At 40.9% G+C, this 17,649-nt stretch overlaps 1 protein-coding gene across 2 annotated transcripts in view; it reads left to right on the top strand.

Annotated features, from left to right (window-relative positions):
• DNAH12 (dynein axonemal heavy chain 12) overlaps nucleotides 1-17,649 on the top strand; it is a 133,483-nt gene that overhangs the window by 101,162 nt on the left and 14,672 nt on the right. For both annotated transcript variants that reach the window (XM_066596565.1, XM_066596564.1), the window contains 16 exons: nucleotides 961-1,106; nucleotides 1,599-1,813; nucleotides 3,437-3,629; nucleotides 5,586-5,778; nucleotides 6,468-6,640; nucleotides 6,719-6,859; nucleotides 6,951-7,109; nucleotides 9,235-9,379; nucleotides 9,566-9,716; nucleotides 10,004-10,260; nucleotides 11,109-11,249; nucleotides 11,331-11,468; nucleotides 12,128-12,361; nucleotides 13,024-13,212; nucleotides 13,647-13,750; nucleotides 16,163-16,367. In XM_066596565.1, coding sequence (XP_066452662.1) covers nucleotides 961-1,106; nucleotides 1,599-1,813; nucleotides 3,437-3,629; nucleotides 5,586-5,778; nucleotides 6,468-6,640; nucleotides 6,719-6,859; nucleotides 6,951-7,109; nucleotides 9,235-9,379; nucleotides 9,566-9,716; nucleotides 10,004-10,260; nucleotides 11,109-11,249; nucleotides 11,331-11,468; nucleotides 12,128-12,361; nucleotides 13,024-13,212; nucleotides 13,647-13,750; nucleotides 16,163-16,367 — 2,784 coding nt within the window. The remainder of the gene's footprint in view (nucleotides 1-960; nucleotides 1,107-1,598; nucleotides 1,814-3,436; nucleotides 3,630-5,585; nucleotides 5,779-6,467; nucleotides 6,641-6,718; nucleotides 6,860-6,950; nucleotides 7,110-9,234; nucleotides 9,380-9,565; nucleotides 9,717-10,003; nucleotides 10,261-11,108; nucleotides 11,250-11,330; nucleotides 11,469-12,127; nucleotides 12,362-13,023; nucleotides 13,213-13,646; nucleotides 13,751-16,162; nucleotides 16,368-17,649) is intronic.

Genomic DNA, 17,649 nt, shown 5'->3' with positions numbered 1-17,649 from the left:
TGCACAATGTACATTACAAAGTGCATTAATATGGCCATACAGAAGTGTATAGACCCACTTGCTTTCGCGGGACAACCCCTTTAAGCCACACATTTAATACACAAACACTAACGAAAGCTGATGAGCAAAAAAAATGCCCATGCATAATTTTTGGGATATCCGCCACCACAGATAAGCAAAAAAGTCCTTACATAATAATCCTCATTACGCAGCCACCATTTCAGTCTTTTAAAATTGTGGATCCCAAGTTTGTGATCACTAATATATAAAATGTACCCCAAACAATCTCCTATTAACCTCCATAGGCCTTCAAACAAGCCCCATCGAATTCCACTGTGTCCCTAAAGAACCCCCATCACCTTCACACCCCCGTTGCCAGGTCATATTGACTCAAGTCTGGAGTCAGTGAATGCTTCCGCATGCAAACCTGGATACAGACACCTGTCTGGCTCACATGCAGTTCATGTCCATGGGCCGGCTACTGATACCAAAGGATGGAGACAGCATCAGCTGGCCACAATAAGACAGCCATCTCTTCTTCTCACCTCAATACTGGACATCAGCAGTCAGGACTATGGAGGACAGGAAAGAGAATCACTGCTGCACGCCAGACCTGGAGTGATTGAATGAGTCAGATAGTCAAAGAACTGCAAGTGCCGCCCACTGCCCCGTCATCTGTATGTGCCTATGCTTGAGCAGAAGCTCACAGCCTGCTGCTGTCAGGTACCACCTGCAGCCTCGCCTCCTCCAGATCCAGCCTGCGTGGGCCCCCTTCCCGCTCCGAGCTTGGTCACAGTTGCATATGCTGTACATGTTTATGATTTTGTGTTGATAGCCAGTGTGAGTCATGGGTTGGACACCCCTGGTTTATATCTTTGGGAGGATGAATACATTGCAAAACAAGTTCATTGGCCATTTTTTTGTGACACTTTTGCAATTTTTTGATATTTTTCTTTTCAGAGTAAAATGATCCCTTGTTCTGATGACTTTTCATTGAGTAAGACTCTTGGTGACCCAATTAAAATCAGAGCCTGGAATATTGCCGGATTACCGACGGACAACTTCTCAGTAGATAATGGTGTCATTGTGAGCAACTCAAGACGTTGGTGTGTATTGTGTAGCTTTTAGGAGATACTTATTAATATTATTGTTTCTTGCTTAAAGGAAATTTCTGTGACTTTTGCATAAAATAGGTGATCAGTATAGGATTATTGGGGGTCAGCTCCAAGAACCCCCACAGTTGTTTAAAAAACCCATGGCGCTTAGTCGAGCTCCACAGTTTCTTCCTATGTCATGTTCATTGGTCACATCGCCTTTCTAAAGTTCAGTCCCATTTAAGTGAATGGGATTTAGCTACAGTGCCGGGTGCCTCTACTACAAAGTATGTAGTACTGTGCTTGGTATATAATGAAGAGGCCGCAGCGATTGCCCTCCAAGCAACTAACCAGTGTAAATACCAGGAGTCGAAATCCCACGCCTCTAAGATTGATGACTTATTCTAAGAATATTTTTCAAAGCAATGACTTATTACATATTGGCTTAAATCTTCTCTAACATTTTAGTAACAGTCAGTGGCCCCTTTTGTCTGTTTTCTGCAGGCCTTTAATGATAGACCCTCAGGGCCAAGCTAACAAGTGGATTAAGAATTCAGAGAGAGAAAACCAACTCAACGTCATTAAATTAACAGATTCGGACTATATGCGAACTCTGGAGAACTGCATACAGTTTGGGACACCAGTTTTATTGGAAAATGTGGGAGAAGATTTGGATCCATCACTGGAACCTTTACTGTTGAAGCAAACCTTTAAACAAGGTACAGATGAAAGATTCTCAATGTATAAAAATAGTCACTTGTAACATTCGCTGACACTGCGGGTAAAATGTAGTATTACATGGCGGCCATTCGTATAAATGGTCATCCATGTAATATATGGACATCTGGAGTCCACCAGAGCAAGAGCCGCTGTTTGCTAGTGGTTGTCCTCTTGACTCATAGAAGGGGGGTCTTGAGTAGAGTAGTTGCTCGTGATGTCCAGATGCCCTCATAGGAATATAGAAAAGAGCCGTCTTTGTGAGATAATTTCTTCGATATCCGTTAGGTAACAGCAGTTTCTTGACAGCTTTCCACATCCACTTCTTCTATATGTATTTTGATGCTTTTTATTGTAACCTTTTTCTCTTTATTCTTGCCTCCTTGGAAAAGATGAAGGTAAACCACATCTTATCATTGGAGGTTTAATTAGAGCAGTGCCATTTGTGTGTATATTTTAGTTTGTGTGACGCCACTAGTAGGTGGATAACATATAATTAGAAGATGCTCCATATTTATCACAGTAGCACATGTTGTGTGACAGATTTGGTGCATCTTGTTAGACATGTAGGACACTTTTCCGTACAACACTTTTTGGTTGACTTACAGTAGACCAGTATTATACACCAAAATTATGGCTCATGCCATTGATAAATCTGGCTCATTTTAAGACTCCTTTTAGGGCCCATTCTCACCTGTATTATGGCTTCAGTCACAATTCTATTACTATGTTGCATTTTTGGAGCAGAAAAAGGGAATCAAAACAGATTTCATGGGTCTTTCGAAAAAGCATCAGCTCTGAGGCTTCAGAAGGCCCCCGGCTACCATGGCAACCAAATGACACCCTGCAATCTCATCGCGGGGGACTGTTCGGGGCGGTAGAATTTACAGCAACATTTAAAGGGTTAACAGCTGGGAGTGCTGATCGCAACTGTTGCTGGCGGCTGTCAGCTGTAAGAAACAGCAAGCACCCGCATTGAATGGAGCGAGATCGACCCCTGAACCGCCTCCATATGAGCTCTGAACGTCCATGATATAACAGTATGTCATAGAGCATTAAGGAGATAAGGCCCATTTAGACCCAACGATTCTCGCTCAAAATTCACTCAAAGCCGTCTTTTGAGTGGTAACCGTTGCATCTGAATGCACGGACATCATGCAGTTTTCGTGTACAAGTCGTTCCTCGCTCAATTCTAGTTTTCTTGAATTGAGCGATGAACTCTTATCAGCGGTGCAGGCTATTATCACACTTGGCAGCGCTGATCAGATTCTTACAGCTCATGTCCCGCTGGTAGTTCACAGCGGGACGCGAGCTGTAATCATGGAGAACAATACAGCTGTTTGCTCATGCAAAACAGCTGTAGTATTCGCCGGGTGATAGCGGCGGTGTTCCGCTCTTCCTGCATAGCTCTCAAGTAGCTACTTAGCTACTATAGACTATGCAAAGATGATCGCTCAAAACTGTCACTCAAACTATCGTTTGAGCAACATTTGAGCAATCATCTGTCAGTGTAAATGGGGTCTTAAAGCCCAAGACCAAGTGCTGTATATGTGTGCAACTTGGTCTTAATTAGGTTATTGCCGCAATAAAGGTCATTGTTTAATGCTATGATTTTGTACTTCCAGGAGGCATAGACTGCATTAGACTTGGAGATGCAATCATTGAATATTCAAGGGACTTCAGATTGTATATCACAACAAAACTCAGAAATCCACATTATTTACCTGAGTTAGCAACAAAAGTATCACTGCTAAACTTTATGATCACCCCCGAGGGTTTAGAAGATCAGTTACTTGGCATTGTTGTAGCTAAAGAGAGGTTAGTGGTTCATGTTTTAGTATTTCTCAAGATGTTTCCACTAATAGGCTCGAAGAAACACCGCCGACCACCTTGAAGCTCCATGGTCAGTTCAGTGCTTGTTACTACTTCTCTAGTCTCCAAAGTATTTCCCAATGTTCTCAAACAAACTTCATCATACACTGTTGTGTGCCTATGGAAAAAGAACAAAAAATGAGCACAATATAAGTACCCCCTACTAATCTAGGCTTTAGAGCATAGCCCAGCTTTATTGTGTTTGCAAATCTACTTTAGCGTTGTCATATAGTATGGGACAGAAGTTCTGTCAGCACCTTTAATTAAGTTATGATCGGCCTCCCCTGCACCAGACTCTACCCTCTCCAATCCATCCTGAATGCGGCAGCCAGGCTCATCTTCCTGTCCAGCCGCTACTCGGACGCCTCTGCCCTGTGCCAGTCACTGCACTGGCTGCCCGTTAAATACAGAATTCAATTTAAACTCGCTACCTTCATCCAGAAAGCCCTCCACAGCGCAGCGCCCCCCTATATCGCCTCCCTCATCTCAATCCATCAACCAGCCCGGGCTCTCCGCTCTGCTAACAAAACCAGATTGAGCGCCCCTTTAATTTGAACTTCGCATTCCCGCCTCCAAGACTTCTCCAGAGCAGCACCAGTCCTCTGGAACGCACTACCAAAGGCTACCCGGGCAATCCATGACTCGCAGAACTTCAGGCATGCTCTAAAAACGCACCTCTTCAGGGAGGCATACCGCATTCCCTAAACAAACCTCTCTGTACTCCGCCTGATAACATGCTCCCTGATTTACTGACTGCAATCCCTGCTAGCCATCATAAACCGCTCCTGCAGTCATACTGTTTCTGCCGTCACACGGCTAAATGTCTGACCATTGTCTATGTGTATATCACCCCTCACTCTCCACCTCGCCATACAGTGCACATCTCCAGCCCCTTTACCTTCTGTATCACCCCATTACTTGTAGTATGTAAACTCATTGGAGCAGGACCCTCACCCCTATTGTTTCCATCAATTGATTACTATGTAACTGTGGTTCTGTAATGTTTGTACTTTTGTCTTTCTGTATCCCCTGTCTATGTAAGCGCTGCGGAATATGTTGGCGCTATACAAATAAAGTTTATTATTATTATAAGTTATGGTGCTCTTAGGGGAGGGAACGGGGAGTCCGAGGTGGTATGTTTTATATTCACTCGGTCCCCCATTCCTTCACTGTGTCCCTATGAATTTGGCGCGCACACAGTGTGACTCTTTTCAGACATCGCGGTGCACGTATTCACCCATAGGGATGAATGGAAACTCACGCGCACAGAGCTTTCTGAACAGAGTTACATTGTATGCACACACCAAGTTTACAGGGACACAATGCATAAACAGGGACCCGTAACTATGAGGGCAGCTTCACACGTATGAGCAATTACACGCACTTCAGCGCAACGTATTTGCGCTATGAACGAGATGGCTTTATGCACATATCAGTGTATTTTAATTTACTTTTTGTGCACACAGGGCATGTTTATTTCCGCACAGCTGATAAATACGCCCTGATTTAAAGGGCTACTTAGTCTAATGAGGTCTAGATTTATAGCTGTATAGTTTCTTCACAGAAATGGGCAGCGTATTGTGCGTTTTCTGTGCGCATTTAGTGTATATTTGTGCACCTCCCATAGACTTCTATGGGGACCTTTGGTGTGCACAAAATTAGAGCATGTCGAGGGTTGTTTTTGTGAAAAATGCGCGCAAAAAAAGGGAATGAGAATAAACCTATTGAAATCAATGGGTTGTATTCTCTGCATATTGTGCACGCAAATACATCTGTGTGAAGACGCCCTAAAGCAAACCTTTCCTTCACTCCGTTTCCTAACCTTTGAGTACCATAACATAGTTTATGCTGTACAAAAGTGCTGACAGAGGCCCTTTAATGTTATACTTTCCCCATATATAGGCCTGAGTTAGAAGAGGAGAGAAATGCCTTAATTTTACAATCAGCAGCCAATAAAAAACAGCTGAAGGAGATTGAAGATAAGATATTGGAGACACTACAATCCTCAGAAGGGAACATCTTGGAAGATGAGAGCGCTATTCAGATCTTAGATTCAGCAAAGATCATGAGCAATGAGATCACCAAAAAACAACAGGTGAGCTAAAGGCAAATAAATCATATGAAGTATATGGATTATGTATCCCTTTAAGGGGGTTGTGCCAAGATTCAAGCTAATCTCCATGTCTGTAGGCTGGAGCATTGTTTGATTAATGGGAGTCTGACTGCTGAGACCCCCTCTATTGCAAGAACGGGATTCCCCTTGAATGGAGAGGCAATCAAGCATCCACTCTACCACTCCATTCATCTCTTTAGTTCTGTAGCAGATCTTTCGAGTTTTACTTGGAGTGTTCCTTTAAAGGGGTTGTCCAGGACTTAGAAAAAAATTCAGTGGCTCAGAAATGTATAAAATAAAGTAAAAATGCATTGCCACCTGCTCTGGCAGCTCCCCACCCAATCTCTTAGAAGATGCTGGTGGGCGGTCACATGCCATACATTGTACACATGACCACTCAGCCAATTACAGGCTTCAGAGGCCATGGATGAATCACAGTTAAAGCCTGTCATTGGCTGAGTGATCACATGCCTAGTGAAGGGCACGTAACTGCCTGCCAGCTTCTTCCAGATTCTAAGCGGCAGGCTCTAGCTCTGGACAATGCTGGAGCAGGCGAGTATTTGTTTTTTCTTTATTTTATACATTTGTGAGCCACTGAATTTATTTTTGAGCTTAGACTCCTTGGCACATTTGTATCACTGGAGTTTTTATACTTTCTATCTGTTTTATAGGTTGCAGAGAAAACTGAACTAAAAATTGCAGAGTCCAGAGAGGGCTACAGGCCCATCGCTAAGCATTCGTCTGTGCTATTCTTCAGTATTGCTGATCTTGCTAACATTGACCCAATGTACCAGTATGCGCTCAACTGGTTTGTCAATCTCTATATCAACTCTATTCAGGACAGGTGAGGACTGCTCTAAACTTCACTTGGTTACGATATATGTATAAATGTATAGAATGATCTTCTTGTCTTCTTTTTCAGCAACAAATCTAAAATCTTAGAAAAACGTCTACGTTACTTGAACGATCACTTCACCTATAACTTATACAGCAACGTCTGCCGCTCACTGTTTGAGAAGGACAAGCTTTTGTTCTCCTTCTTGCTGTGCTGCAACCTCCTCATGTAAGTCTTCATCTGGGAACTAGTAGATGTTATAAACTACAGCTATATAACTGTCTACCATCTTTTTCCTATTTATCCACCTTAATTTCAGGGCAAGGAAGGAGATTGAACACCAAGAATTTATGTTCTTACTCACTGGTGGTGTAGGCCTACAAAGTAATATAGCAAACCCAGCATCAGGCTGGCTGCCGGATAAAAGTTGGGATGAGATTTGCCGTGCTAGTGATTTCCCTGCTTTTAAGGGATTAAGGTAAGAGTTGTAAGAAAATACATTGTATAGGGGATACCAGCTATAAGTAGCCTTTATGTTACAGAGGCTTCTTATAACTGATATTTTACAAATATTTTAACATAGTTTAATTACTGCTTCAAAGACAATAATCACCACTAAATCCTGGGATTAATGTTTTGTCAAGTTATTAAAAATCTATTCAGCAATAGCCAACATGGCTGCCATTATAAGGGTTGGTCCTAGGTCCTATCCTTTTGAATGTGTTAGTAACTGACATCGGAGAAGGTTTAATATTGTAGGTAAGTTTTGTCTGTTTGCTCATAACACAAAAGTGTGCAATAGGGTTGATACTCTTGGTTGTGTCTTGAACATGGAGAACGATTTAGCCTTACCGTATAAATGGCCAATGCAATGGAAACTGCTGTTCAATGTTTCCAAATGCAAAATAATGCACTTGGAGAGAAGGAATCCTCAGACTGAGTATTGTATCGGCTGTTCTGTGTTATCCAGAGCTTCACGAGAGAAGGATTTAGGGGTTTTCATTTCTGACGGCTTTAAAATGAGTTCACAATGCAGTCAGGCAACAAAGCAAGCAAGTAGGATGCTCAGCTGCATAGCTAGAGGTATAACCAGTGGAAAGAGGGAGATTGTGATCACGCTGTATAGAGCACATCTGGTATACTGAGTTCAGTTCTGGGGAACCTCATCTACAGAAAGACATTAATAAAATATGAGACTCACTCGTAGAATGAGTCCAAAAATGGGCTACAAAAATGGTGGAAAGTCTGAAGAGCAAAACTTACCAGGAAAGACTTAAAGAACTTAATTTGTATAGACTGAATGAGAAAAGGGAGAGGAGAAACATGATGGAAACCTTTATATATGTTACAGAAAGAGAGAAGGGAGAGGGGAGACATAATGGAAACCTTTATATATGTTACAGGGGGAAAAAAGAGAGAGGGGGACATGATGGAAAACTTTATATATGTTACAGGAGAGAAGAAGGGAGAGGGGGGCATGATGGAAACCTTTATATATGTTACAGGAGAGAAGAAGGGAGAGGGGCGTGATGGAGACCTTTTTTATATGTTATGGGAGAGAAGGAGAGAGAGGGGGTCATGATGGAGACCTTTACATATATTACAAGGGAGAAGTAGGGAGGGGGGCATGATGGAGACCTTTTATATATGTTACAGGAGAGAAGGAGGGAGAAGGGGTCATGATGGAAACCTTTATATATGTTACAGAGTTGAAGAAGAGAATGAGGGGTCATGAAGGAAACCTTTATATATGTTACAGGGGAAAAGAAGGGAGAGGGGGACATGATGGAAACCTTTATATATGTTAGAGGAGGAAAGAAGGGAGCGGAGGGGCATGACGGAAACCTTTATATATGTTACAGGAGAGAAGAAGGGAGGGTGGGGGGCATGATGGAAACCTTTATATATACTGTATGTTACAGAAGGAGAGTGGGATATGGTGGAAACCTGTATATATGTTACAAGCGTGAATGAGGTTCAGGAGGGAAGAAACTAAACACTGAAACAAGGGGGCACAATCTGAAATTAGTCGTCAGTTTCTAGGTTTCTCAAAAGGGTTGTCACCTCTTATAAATTCCCTAATACAAAATCTACTTAGTCTTGAAATGTTATATCCTCTCTTCCCATATTGACATATGTCTAAGTAGATTTATTATTCAGATGTCTGAAAAAGCTGAGTGACAACTCCTGTAGGAAATGTAATTTCAGGGTTATCTCTTGGTCATGTGGGTGTTATAGAGGGAGTAGTCTCTGGCCTAGGCCCTCCCAAAGTAGAGACCTGACCTGTAAGAGTCACTCCCATACTGGAGGACTCAGGCTGTCCATACGTTGCATGAACGTGAATGGCCACCAATTTAAATAACCAGACTTGGCTTCCCCAGGCAGTAACGCAATCAAGCTAACTTTCATAAGACGACTCTTTTAGCAACTTGACAGAGGAAGACAACTTAAGCATTCTTAAGTTACAAAGAAATGTTGTAATTGCAAACAATATATTCATTTATGTACCTGATAAGTAGCAAATTACACCTTTACCTTAAATTGTTACAATATATTTAGTAATGTTATCATTTCACCTATATATTGTATTTCATCAAATACAGAGAACATCTCATTAAAAATCCAGACGTATGGCATGGGCTATATGACAGCAGAGAACCTTACAATGTCCCATTACCTAACCCATTTAATGAAAAACTGAACGAGCTTCAGAAAATGATTATTCTTAGGTGCCTTAGACCAGATAAGGTAAGGCACATGTAATGTCTAGTGTTTTCTACTTTAGTTTTATTGTATCCGCATTAATAGCAGCGATAGAGAGCAACGAAGGAAAATGTTTTGAGGAATTGTTAAGCTTAATCATATAGACAGATATATTAAATCCCAGCTATATCTAAAGACTTAAACCCCTGTGTGTCCAATTATGACTATTAGATAAGTCCGGCTGTGACCATCTATGTGACTGACAAACTCGGAAAGAAATTTGTTGAGCCACCTCCATTTGATTTATCAAAAAGCTACTTGGATTCCAATTCTACAAGCCCGCTCATCTTTGTCTTATCTCCTGGAGCTGATCCTATGGCAAGTAAGTAAGAAAAAGGGATTTTCAGAACATTTGCATTTTTATCTTTATTATTAGTGGTAAAACCCAAACCTGAAAACCTAATGCTGTATTCACTCTTGTTGGATTTACCAGATTTCAGATTACGCCTGGTTCATGTGAACGGGCAAGAAATCCATGTTCTACTTTTGTATAAGCAGTTTTAAGTACTTTTTACTATGTAGATATTTTATATATGACTATTTGAAAGTCTTTATTAGCTGCTAATAAAAGTTGAAATCACTGTCAGTCACTGAAACTTTGTATTTCAGGTTTGCTAAAATTTGCCAATGACAAAAACATGGGAGGGGGTGATAAGTTTCAAGCCATCTCCCTCGGTCAGGGACAGGGTCCGGTAGCTGCAAAAATGATTAAAGAGGGAGCAGCAAATGGGACATGGATTTGTCTGCAGAATTGTCATCTGGCTGTATCCTGGATGCCAACATTAGAGAAGATTTGTGAGGAGTTCACCAGTGACACTTGCCATCCAGACTTCAGGCTATGGTTAACTAGTTATCCGTCACCCAAGGTAATCAGATCCTAATTATAATCAGTTATGTATGTGTTTCCTTTTTATGTACCAGTGTGTATATATATATATATATATATATATATATATATATATATATATATATATAGCTATGTATATATATATATATATATATATATATATATATATATTATGAGTATATATGCAAAGGTTTATCTAAATAATAATAACACATAGGATTGATGATGTTCTTGGTAATGCATGCAGTAAAAAGCACATGGATTTTGACACCTCTGTTTGTTAAAGGCATTGTACCAGAATTTCAAGCTATCCCCTTTCTCTGCTGAGACCCCTGCTGATCTCAGGAATGGGGTCACCTGTCCTCCTCCCTGTGGGGTACTGCACCCCCTGGTGTGAGGAGGAGACTGAATGAAGTGCTGGTCATGAAAAGCACACCAGCGCTCCATTCACTTTCAATGGGACTGCCAAGATACCCAAACACCACCAGCTTGGGTATTTCCGTCAGCCTCATTGAAATAAATGAAATGCTGACCGCCTATGTGCAGCCATGATTGGCTACCATAATCATGTGATTTGACATGTCAGTGGGCGTGAAATCTCTGCTAGGAGGATCAGAAGCCAGGAATGGAGTGCGTCGTGGTGCTTGAAACAGTCTTTTTAAAGAGTATTTTTAAGAGATTTGTATTTCCTGCAAAGTAAAAGGGTTTTTAGAAATCCACGTAGATTTAAGAAATCCGTGTTAGTTAGCAAAGTTGTAATGTTTTTTTTAAATGTGCAAATATGTAATATTATGACCAGTATTATGGATCTACAGAATGCCATTATCTAGTTACTCAGTCTTGACGATATTTCTTATGCGTCTCCAGTTTCCAGTAACCATTCTCCAGAATGGTGTGAAGATGACAAATGAGCCACCAACAGGATTGAGACTCAATCTGCTGCAGTCTTATCTCACTGACCCAATCTCTGACCCACAATTCCTCAATGGATGCCCAGGAAAAGAGCAAGTAAGAGGATTTTCCAGATATCCTACATGGCGTTTGAGATAAGGGGAAGAATATATGACTATGCTGTATTTTATGTTTCAGATATGGGAGAAGCTACTTTTTGGGGTTTGTTTCTTCCATGCTTTGGTTCAGGAAAGGAGGAAGTTTGGTCCTCTGGGATGGAATATTCCATATGGATTTAATGAGTCTGATCTGAGAATCAGCATCCGGCAACTGCAGGTGATTGTTTTACACTTTATATCACACTTTGCATAGTCACATCATTGAATGTAGTTTATAATGGCTTACCTGCATATACCCTTCACTCCCCATTATATCATCCTCTATGTTAAAAACATAGTGTATATGGGAGGTTATAGTGGCTATATTGGTAGTTTTTATCCTTATAGTCCTTAAATAGTGCCAGTATACCTCCAGTTAGGGTGAATTCGCACTTGTGTTAGGGCTTCTCTCTGCTCCGTTTTTGGAGGAGAGCAACAAAAAATAAAATGGATCCGTTTTTTTCCCCCATTAATTTCAATGTGGTTTCAAAAAAACAGGAAGGCTTCCATTACATTAGGTTCCCGTTTATCTACATGGAAAATTACAGCAGTCTGCAGCTTTATTTTTCTGTTCAAAAACACGGAAACCTGACAAAATGGGAGCAAACAGAAACCTTTCCTTTTGTTTTCCTTTTTGTTTTTAAACTCCATTGAAATCAATGGGGGAAAAAAGGGTCATTGTTTTCCATTTTATTTCCAATTGTCTCCTCCAAAACCAGAGCAGAAAGATGGAAGCCCTGAACTGACCCCAATGCTGGTGTGAATTCACCCTTACAATGTGGTAGAATTTAATTTGCTTTCATAATAGCAAAATTATGTTTCATTTTGTCCTTTCAGCTCTTTGTGAGGGACTATGAGCATGTACCATTTGAGGCCATATCGTACCTGACTGGAGAGTGTAATTATGGAGGTCGTGTGACTGATGACTGGGACCGGCGCCTCCTAATGACCACTTTGGCAGATTTTTATAATAACGACATAGTGGAAAATCCACGGTATTCCTTTTCTCCAAGTGGAAACTACCTAGCTCCACCTAAAGGCACATATGAGGATTACATTGAATTCATCAAGGTGGTTGATTGTTTCTGAGGCTCAGCTATGCATTGTTCTGTCATCAACGTAGTTTCATCACTAGCAGAATTGTGATAGATGAAGTAAATTCTTTTACTTGTCTATACATCTTTTAAATAAAATAACCTACTTCAAGGGGTTGTCTAGTTGTAGATTATTGATTGCCTATTTTCAGGATACCGGTAGGTAATCAATAGTAGATCAGCATGAGTCCATCTCTTGGGAACCCCGCCAATCAGCTGTTTGCTAGGCTGACACACTCATGCATGGAGCTGATTACTGCAGTAAGCAGACAGCTCCAGTCCCACTGTAGTGACCAGGCTTGGTATTGCAGGCTATGCTCCCATTCACTTAAATGGAATTTTCCTGTAATACCAAGCTTGGCCACTCCTGTGGGAATGGAGCTTTCTGTTTCCTGCATGAGCGCACCAGACGGGTGAACAGCTGATGGGCAGGGATCCTGGGTGACGGACCTGCACCAATCTCCTGTTGATGACCTATGATGAGGATAGGTCATCAATAGTTTCCAACTGGACAACCCCTGTAAATCACATTAGCAGTCAAATCTACAGATGGATACTGTCAGTTCTCTAATGCTCTGTTTTCTCCATAGGACATTATATACTCTCTAACATTTTGTACTCTTATTTTCTGTCTGGCAGAGACTCCCACTTAGTCAGCACCCCGAGGTTTTTGGATTACATGAAAATGTTGACATATCCAAAGATCTGCAGCAAACGAAAACCATATTTGAATCCCTACTCCTGACTCAGGGGGGAAGTCGCCAAGGAGGGTCATCTGGAGCCAGTGATCACACGCTGTATGAAATAGCTAATGATATACTCAGCAAGGTCAGCTTTTCACACTATACTTAAACCACATAAATACCTATGAAATACCCCGGGTTCACATCTGAGCTGGAACCTCCGTTCACAGGTTCTGTTGCAGATCTGGCACAAAATACCAGAAGATATAGCGCTTTTTCTTTCCTCCTTGCACGGACCAGGAAAATTCATCTCCTGACGCAGATGTGAAAACACCTTTATATATTTATTTTGATGTTAAATCTGGCGGAAAAAATGCCTCATCTAGGTGTATAACATAGTCACCTAGTATGTTAGGCCGAAAAAAGACACATGCCCATCCAGTGCAGCCTATTAACCCCCCCCCCCCCCCGAATGTTGATCCAGAGGAAGGCAAAAAAAAACCCAATGAGGTAGAAGTGTAAATAAATCGGCATTGATCCATTGTGCAGGAAATCACACTATTGTACGTATGTCTGCAGCTTCCCAAGGATTTTGACATTGAGGCAGCTTTGCAGAAGTTCCCAGTGCGATATGAAGAGAGTATGAACACTGTGCTGGTGCAAGAGATGGAGCGGTTCAACAAGTAAGAGAGAGGGTTTTAAAGTAATGTTTATTTCCTCATAGCCCGTGAACTCATGAGGTCAGGACTGTTTATTATGTAGAGCTCCACGAAGAAGAAGCAATGTAACTTGATAATAATATACATACAGGGTTTTGCCCCAAGGTGGCGTACAAATACCTGTAATATAAGGCCATTTTCACACAAGCATATTCTAACATGTCCATAATATGGATCTGTAATACAGATGTGTTAAAGATGATATTGCAACCATATGTCATCAGTATTTGATCTGTATTTACTGTCATTGTTTTTTTTCTAGTGGGCAAATATAGATCTGTATTTGCCCAAAAGAAAATATTATCACTGAATCCAAATATAGAAGCAAATACAGATCAAGCACTGATGACAACACTGATGCAATACAGATGCATCCATACTTCTTTAAAGGGGTTGTTCCACTTCCAGTTGTTTTGCTGTTGGAAGCAGACCGCTCCATACATTACACAGTAATCCAGGTTGGTGCTGCAAGCTGATTCCTACTCACTTCAGTAGAACTCAGCCTGCAGTACCAGCCTGGGCCACTGCACAATGTACGGAGCTTTCTGTTTCCTGCAGCAAAACAGCTGATAGCGGGACAACCCCTTTAATCACTTTCCATAGAATGTTTTGGGTGTATTTCTCATGCTTAATGGACAGAAGTAGCTCATGTTGTGAAAAATACACCTATGTAAATGAATACAGATTCACAATAACTATGGATTATGGTTTGTAAAACTCAGACCGAATACGAGCTAAAAATACGCATGTCTGACAGGGACCTAACTCACAAATTACACAATGTTCCCAGATAACATTATTATGCTTGATGAAGCCATATGTATTTAACTGTACGTAAATTGAAGATGCCTTTTAATCCGGCATCTAATCATTCAGAAAGTATAATAAATTGGCACTCGTTTCCAGCAAAAAAGTTAAAAGAACGATTGGGAAGAGATCCATTAAGATCATTCCTCTTCTATAATAGCTGATTTTGCATTTACATTTTATTTAGGCTTTAGTTCATAGTAATTTTTTTACTCTTAAAGTGATTGTGCCAAGTTATAAAGTTACGCACTATAAATCGCACGCGGATCACACTTTAAACACTTTCCATAGGATAACTATGGAAAGCACAGCCCGATGTACATGAGCGGGAAATCAATTGCAATCTTCTGTTCGCATCTAAAAATCACGGCATGCTGCGATTTTCCGCGATTAATCTGTGATTATGATAGGTTAATTGTGGAAAATTGCAGTGACTTTAGTGTTCTTCCGCAGCAACTCCCGCGGTGGAAATCTGCGCCGTTGAAGCGCAAATGAACAAGCAGCCTAAAAGAAACAGGAGTCTGCTGGTGGCAGGGAGTTACTATACAGGTTTCTGTTGCAAGGTGAATATCTGCCTTCTGACCCGGTATGCCATCCAACATTGTTCAGGAAGCTTGTGTTCGGCTCCAGTGATTTTTTTTCCAACAAGTTCTGTTTTATTGTGACGCTGATTCCTACAAACATTGTGCAGCTGTGAAATTGTTTTTGTTGGTGAAAAACAGAACAACAATTAGATTAAAAAAAGTTGAAAAAAAAATAACCAAACGCAACCTTCCCAAACAATATTAGTTGTTATATACTGACTCAGAAGGATTCAGCAGACATTTACCTAGCAACAGAAACCTGCTAGTAACTCTCCGCCCACAAGAAGATTACTGTTTCTTTTCTTTTTATCCCTCTCATAATAGATAGAGTGATAGATATGAGATAGATAGATAGATATGAGATAGATAGATAGATAGATAGATAGATAGATAGATATGAGATGTGAGATAGATAGATAGATAGATAGATAGATAGATATGAGATAGATAGATAGATAGATAGATATGAGATGTTAGATAGATAGATAGATAGATATATAGATAGATATGAGATAGATAGATAGATAGATATGAGATAGATATGAGATGTTAGATAGATAGATAGATAGATAGATAGATAGATAGATAGATAGATAGATATGAGATAGATAGATAGATATGAGATAGATATGAGATGTTAGATAGATAGATAGATAGATAGATAGATAGATAGATAGATAGATAGATAGATAGATAGATAGATAGATAGATAGATGTAGATAGATGTAGATAGAGAGATAGACATGAGATAAATAGCAAGATAGATAGATGATATGAGATAGAGAGTTGTGAGATACTAGAGAGCTAGATAGGAGATATAAGATAGAGAGATGTGAGATATAAGAAAGATAGATAGATAGATAGATAGATAGATAGAAATACATGGATTTAAAACACACAAAATCTAATATATGAATCCTTAAAATATTCTTGTGTGGTGCATGTGATCGCTCAAGACAATACATCTTCTCTTATATTTTTCCAGCCTAATCCGTACTATACGGACTACACTACAGAACCTTCAGAAAGCCATCAAGGGTCTGGTAGTTATGGACTCAGAGCTGGAGGCTCTATCTGGCAGTTTAATTGTTGGAAAAGTTCCTGAAACCTGGGCGAAGCGTTCTTATCCCAGTTTAAAGCCTCTAGGAAGCTATGTCAATGATTTCCTTGCCCGACTTAAATTCCTACAGGTGAGTACAAGGTTAATGTTTATTGCTGAGGTGCCCACCAGTCACTAAAAAAAATTGGACTCAGTCCTTTCAGTCTCTTCATAGCATGACTCCCAACCAAGCAAGGTAGGGAATTCGTTTTTGGCAGTAACAAACCAACAAGGCCACTGTGCTCAACTACTGCTGAGCTGTTCCTTATGATGATCAGTGGAGGGACAACTGGTCAGAACCCCACCAATAAGAAATTACGTATCTCAGCAAGATGCCATTGTTTACTGTGATGGGAAATCTACTTCAACATAGCTCCAGTGGTACATCTTCATTTAAGTAGGGGTTTCCAGGTGTGAAAAGAAAAGTTTTCTGGCCATGGAATGAGCTAAAATAGACAGATAAGCCGTATTCACTGATTAGCTGTCCCGCACGGCTCAGCACAGAAGCTCATGCTGCTCTGGTCCTGGAATCTGCTGCAGCAGTTTTATCCTCTTTATAGCAGGTGAAGCCTGTGATTGGCTGGGCAGTCACATGTACAGTGAACAGTATGTGACCACAGCAGCAACATTTTAGGACCGGAGTGGCAAGGAAATGGGCACCTTGCTAGGTCCAGGGAATGTCTAACCAGTGCGTATGCCTTGTTTTTTTTGTTTTTTTAGCTTATTCTATGTGCAGAAAATTATTTTTTCATTCTCGGAAAATCCCACTTAAAGGGAACCTGACAGCAACTATAATCATTGTAAACTAAGTTATGGTGCTTGTAGTTTAGGTGATGTGGAGTTCAGACAGCTGTGTCTCGAACTCAACTAGTCCCTCAAATTCTGCAGTGTTGCTCGGCAAAATCAGCACATGTCCGCAGTTTGACTCTTTCTGCATGTGCATCTCCTATTCACCTCTATGGAAAATGCTTATGCAATGACCGAGACACAAGGCACACCACTGAGGAGATGGCAGGGGTAGTTGTTAGGGATGTCACAGTGGCATTACCAACTCCTCCACTGAGGGATGCATGCAGCCCTGGCCAAGGCGCCGCCAGGCCTCTTTCAGGCAACACTGCGACAGCGGTTACCTGAATAAATGGTGTAGTGGACTTGAAGAAATATGTCACAGGTGATGCCACCATTCTTTACTCCATAGGATGTCTGACGGGAAAAGTAAGAGAATCCACACACAGTTAACTTGATAACTTTAGTCGCTGGGAATTGTCAGAGACTGGAACTTTACTTTCAGATTTGATAAACTCACACACCAGTACAGGAAGAATGAATTACGGAGGTCAGGGAGGAGAACACAGGATGACACCGGGCCTACA

Source organism: Eleutherodactylus coqui, chromosome 3 (assembly GCF_035609145.1).
Source record: "Eleutherodactylus coqui strain aEleCoq1 chromosome 3, aEleCoq1.hap1, whole genome shotgun sequence".
Taxonomy (NCBI): Eukaryota; Metazoa; Chordata; class Amphibia; order Anura; family Eleutherodactylidae; genus Eleutherodactylus; species Eleutherodactylus coqui.
Note: the sequence above shows the minus strand (reverse complement) of the source record. Positions and strands in the feature narration are given on the sequence as shown.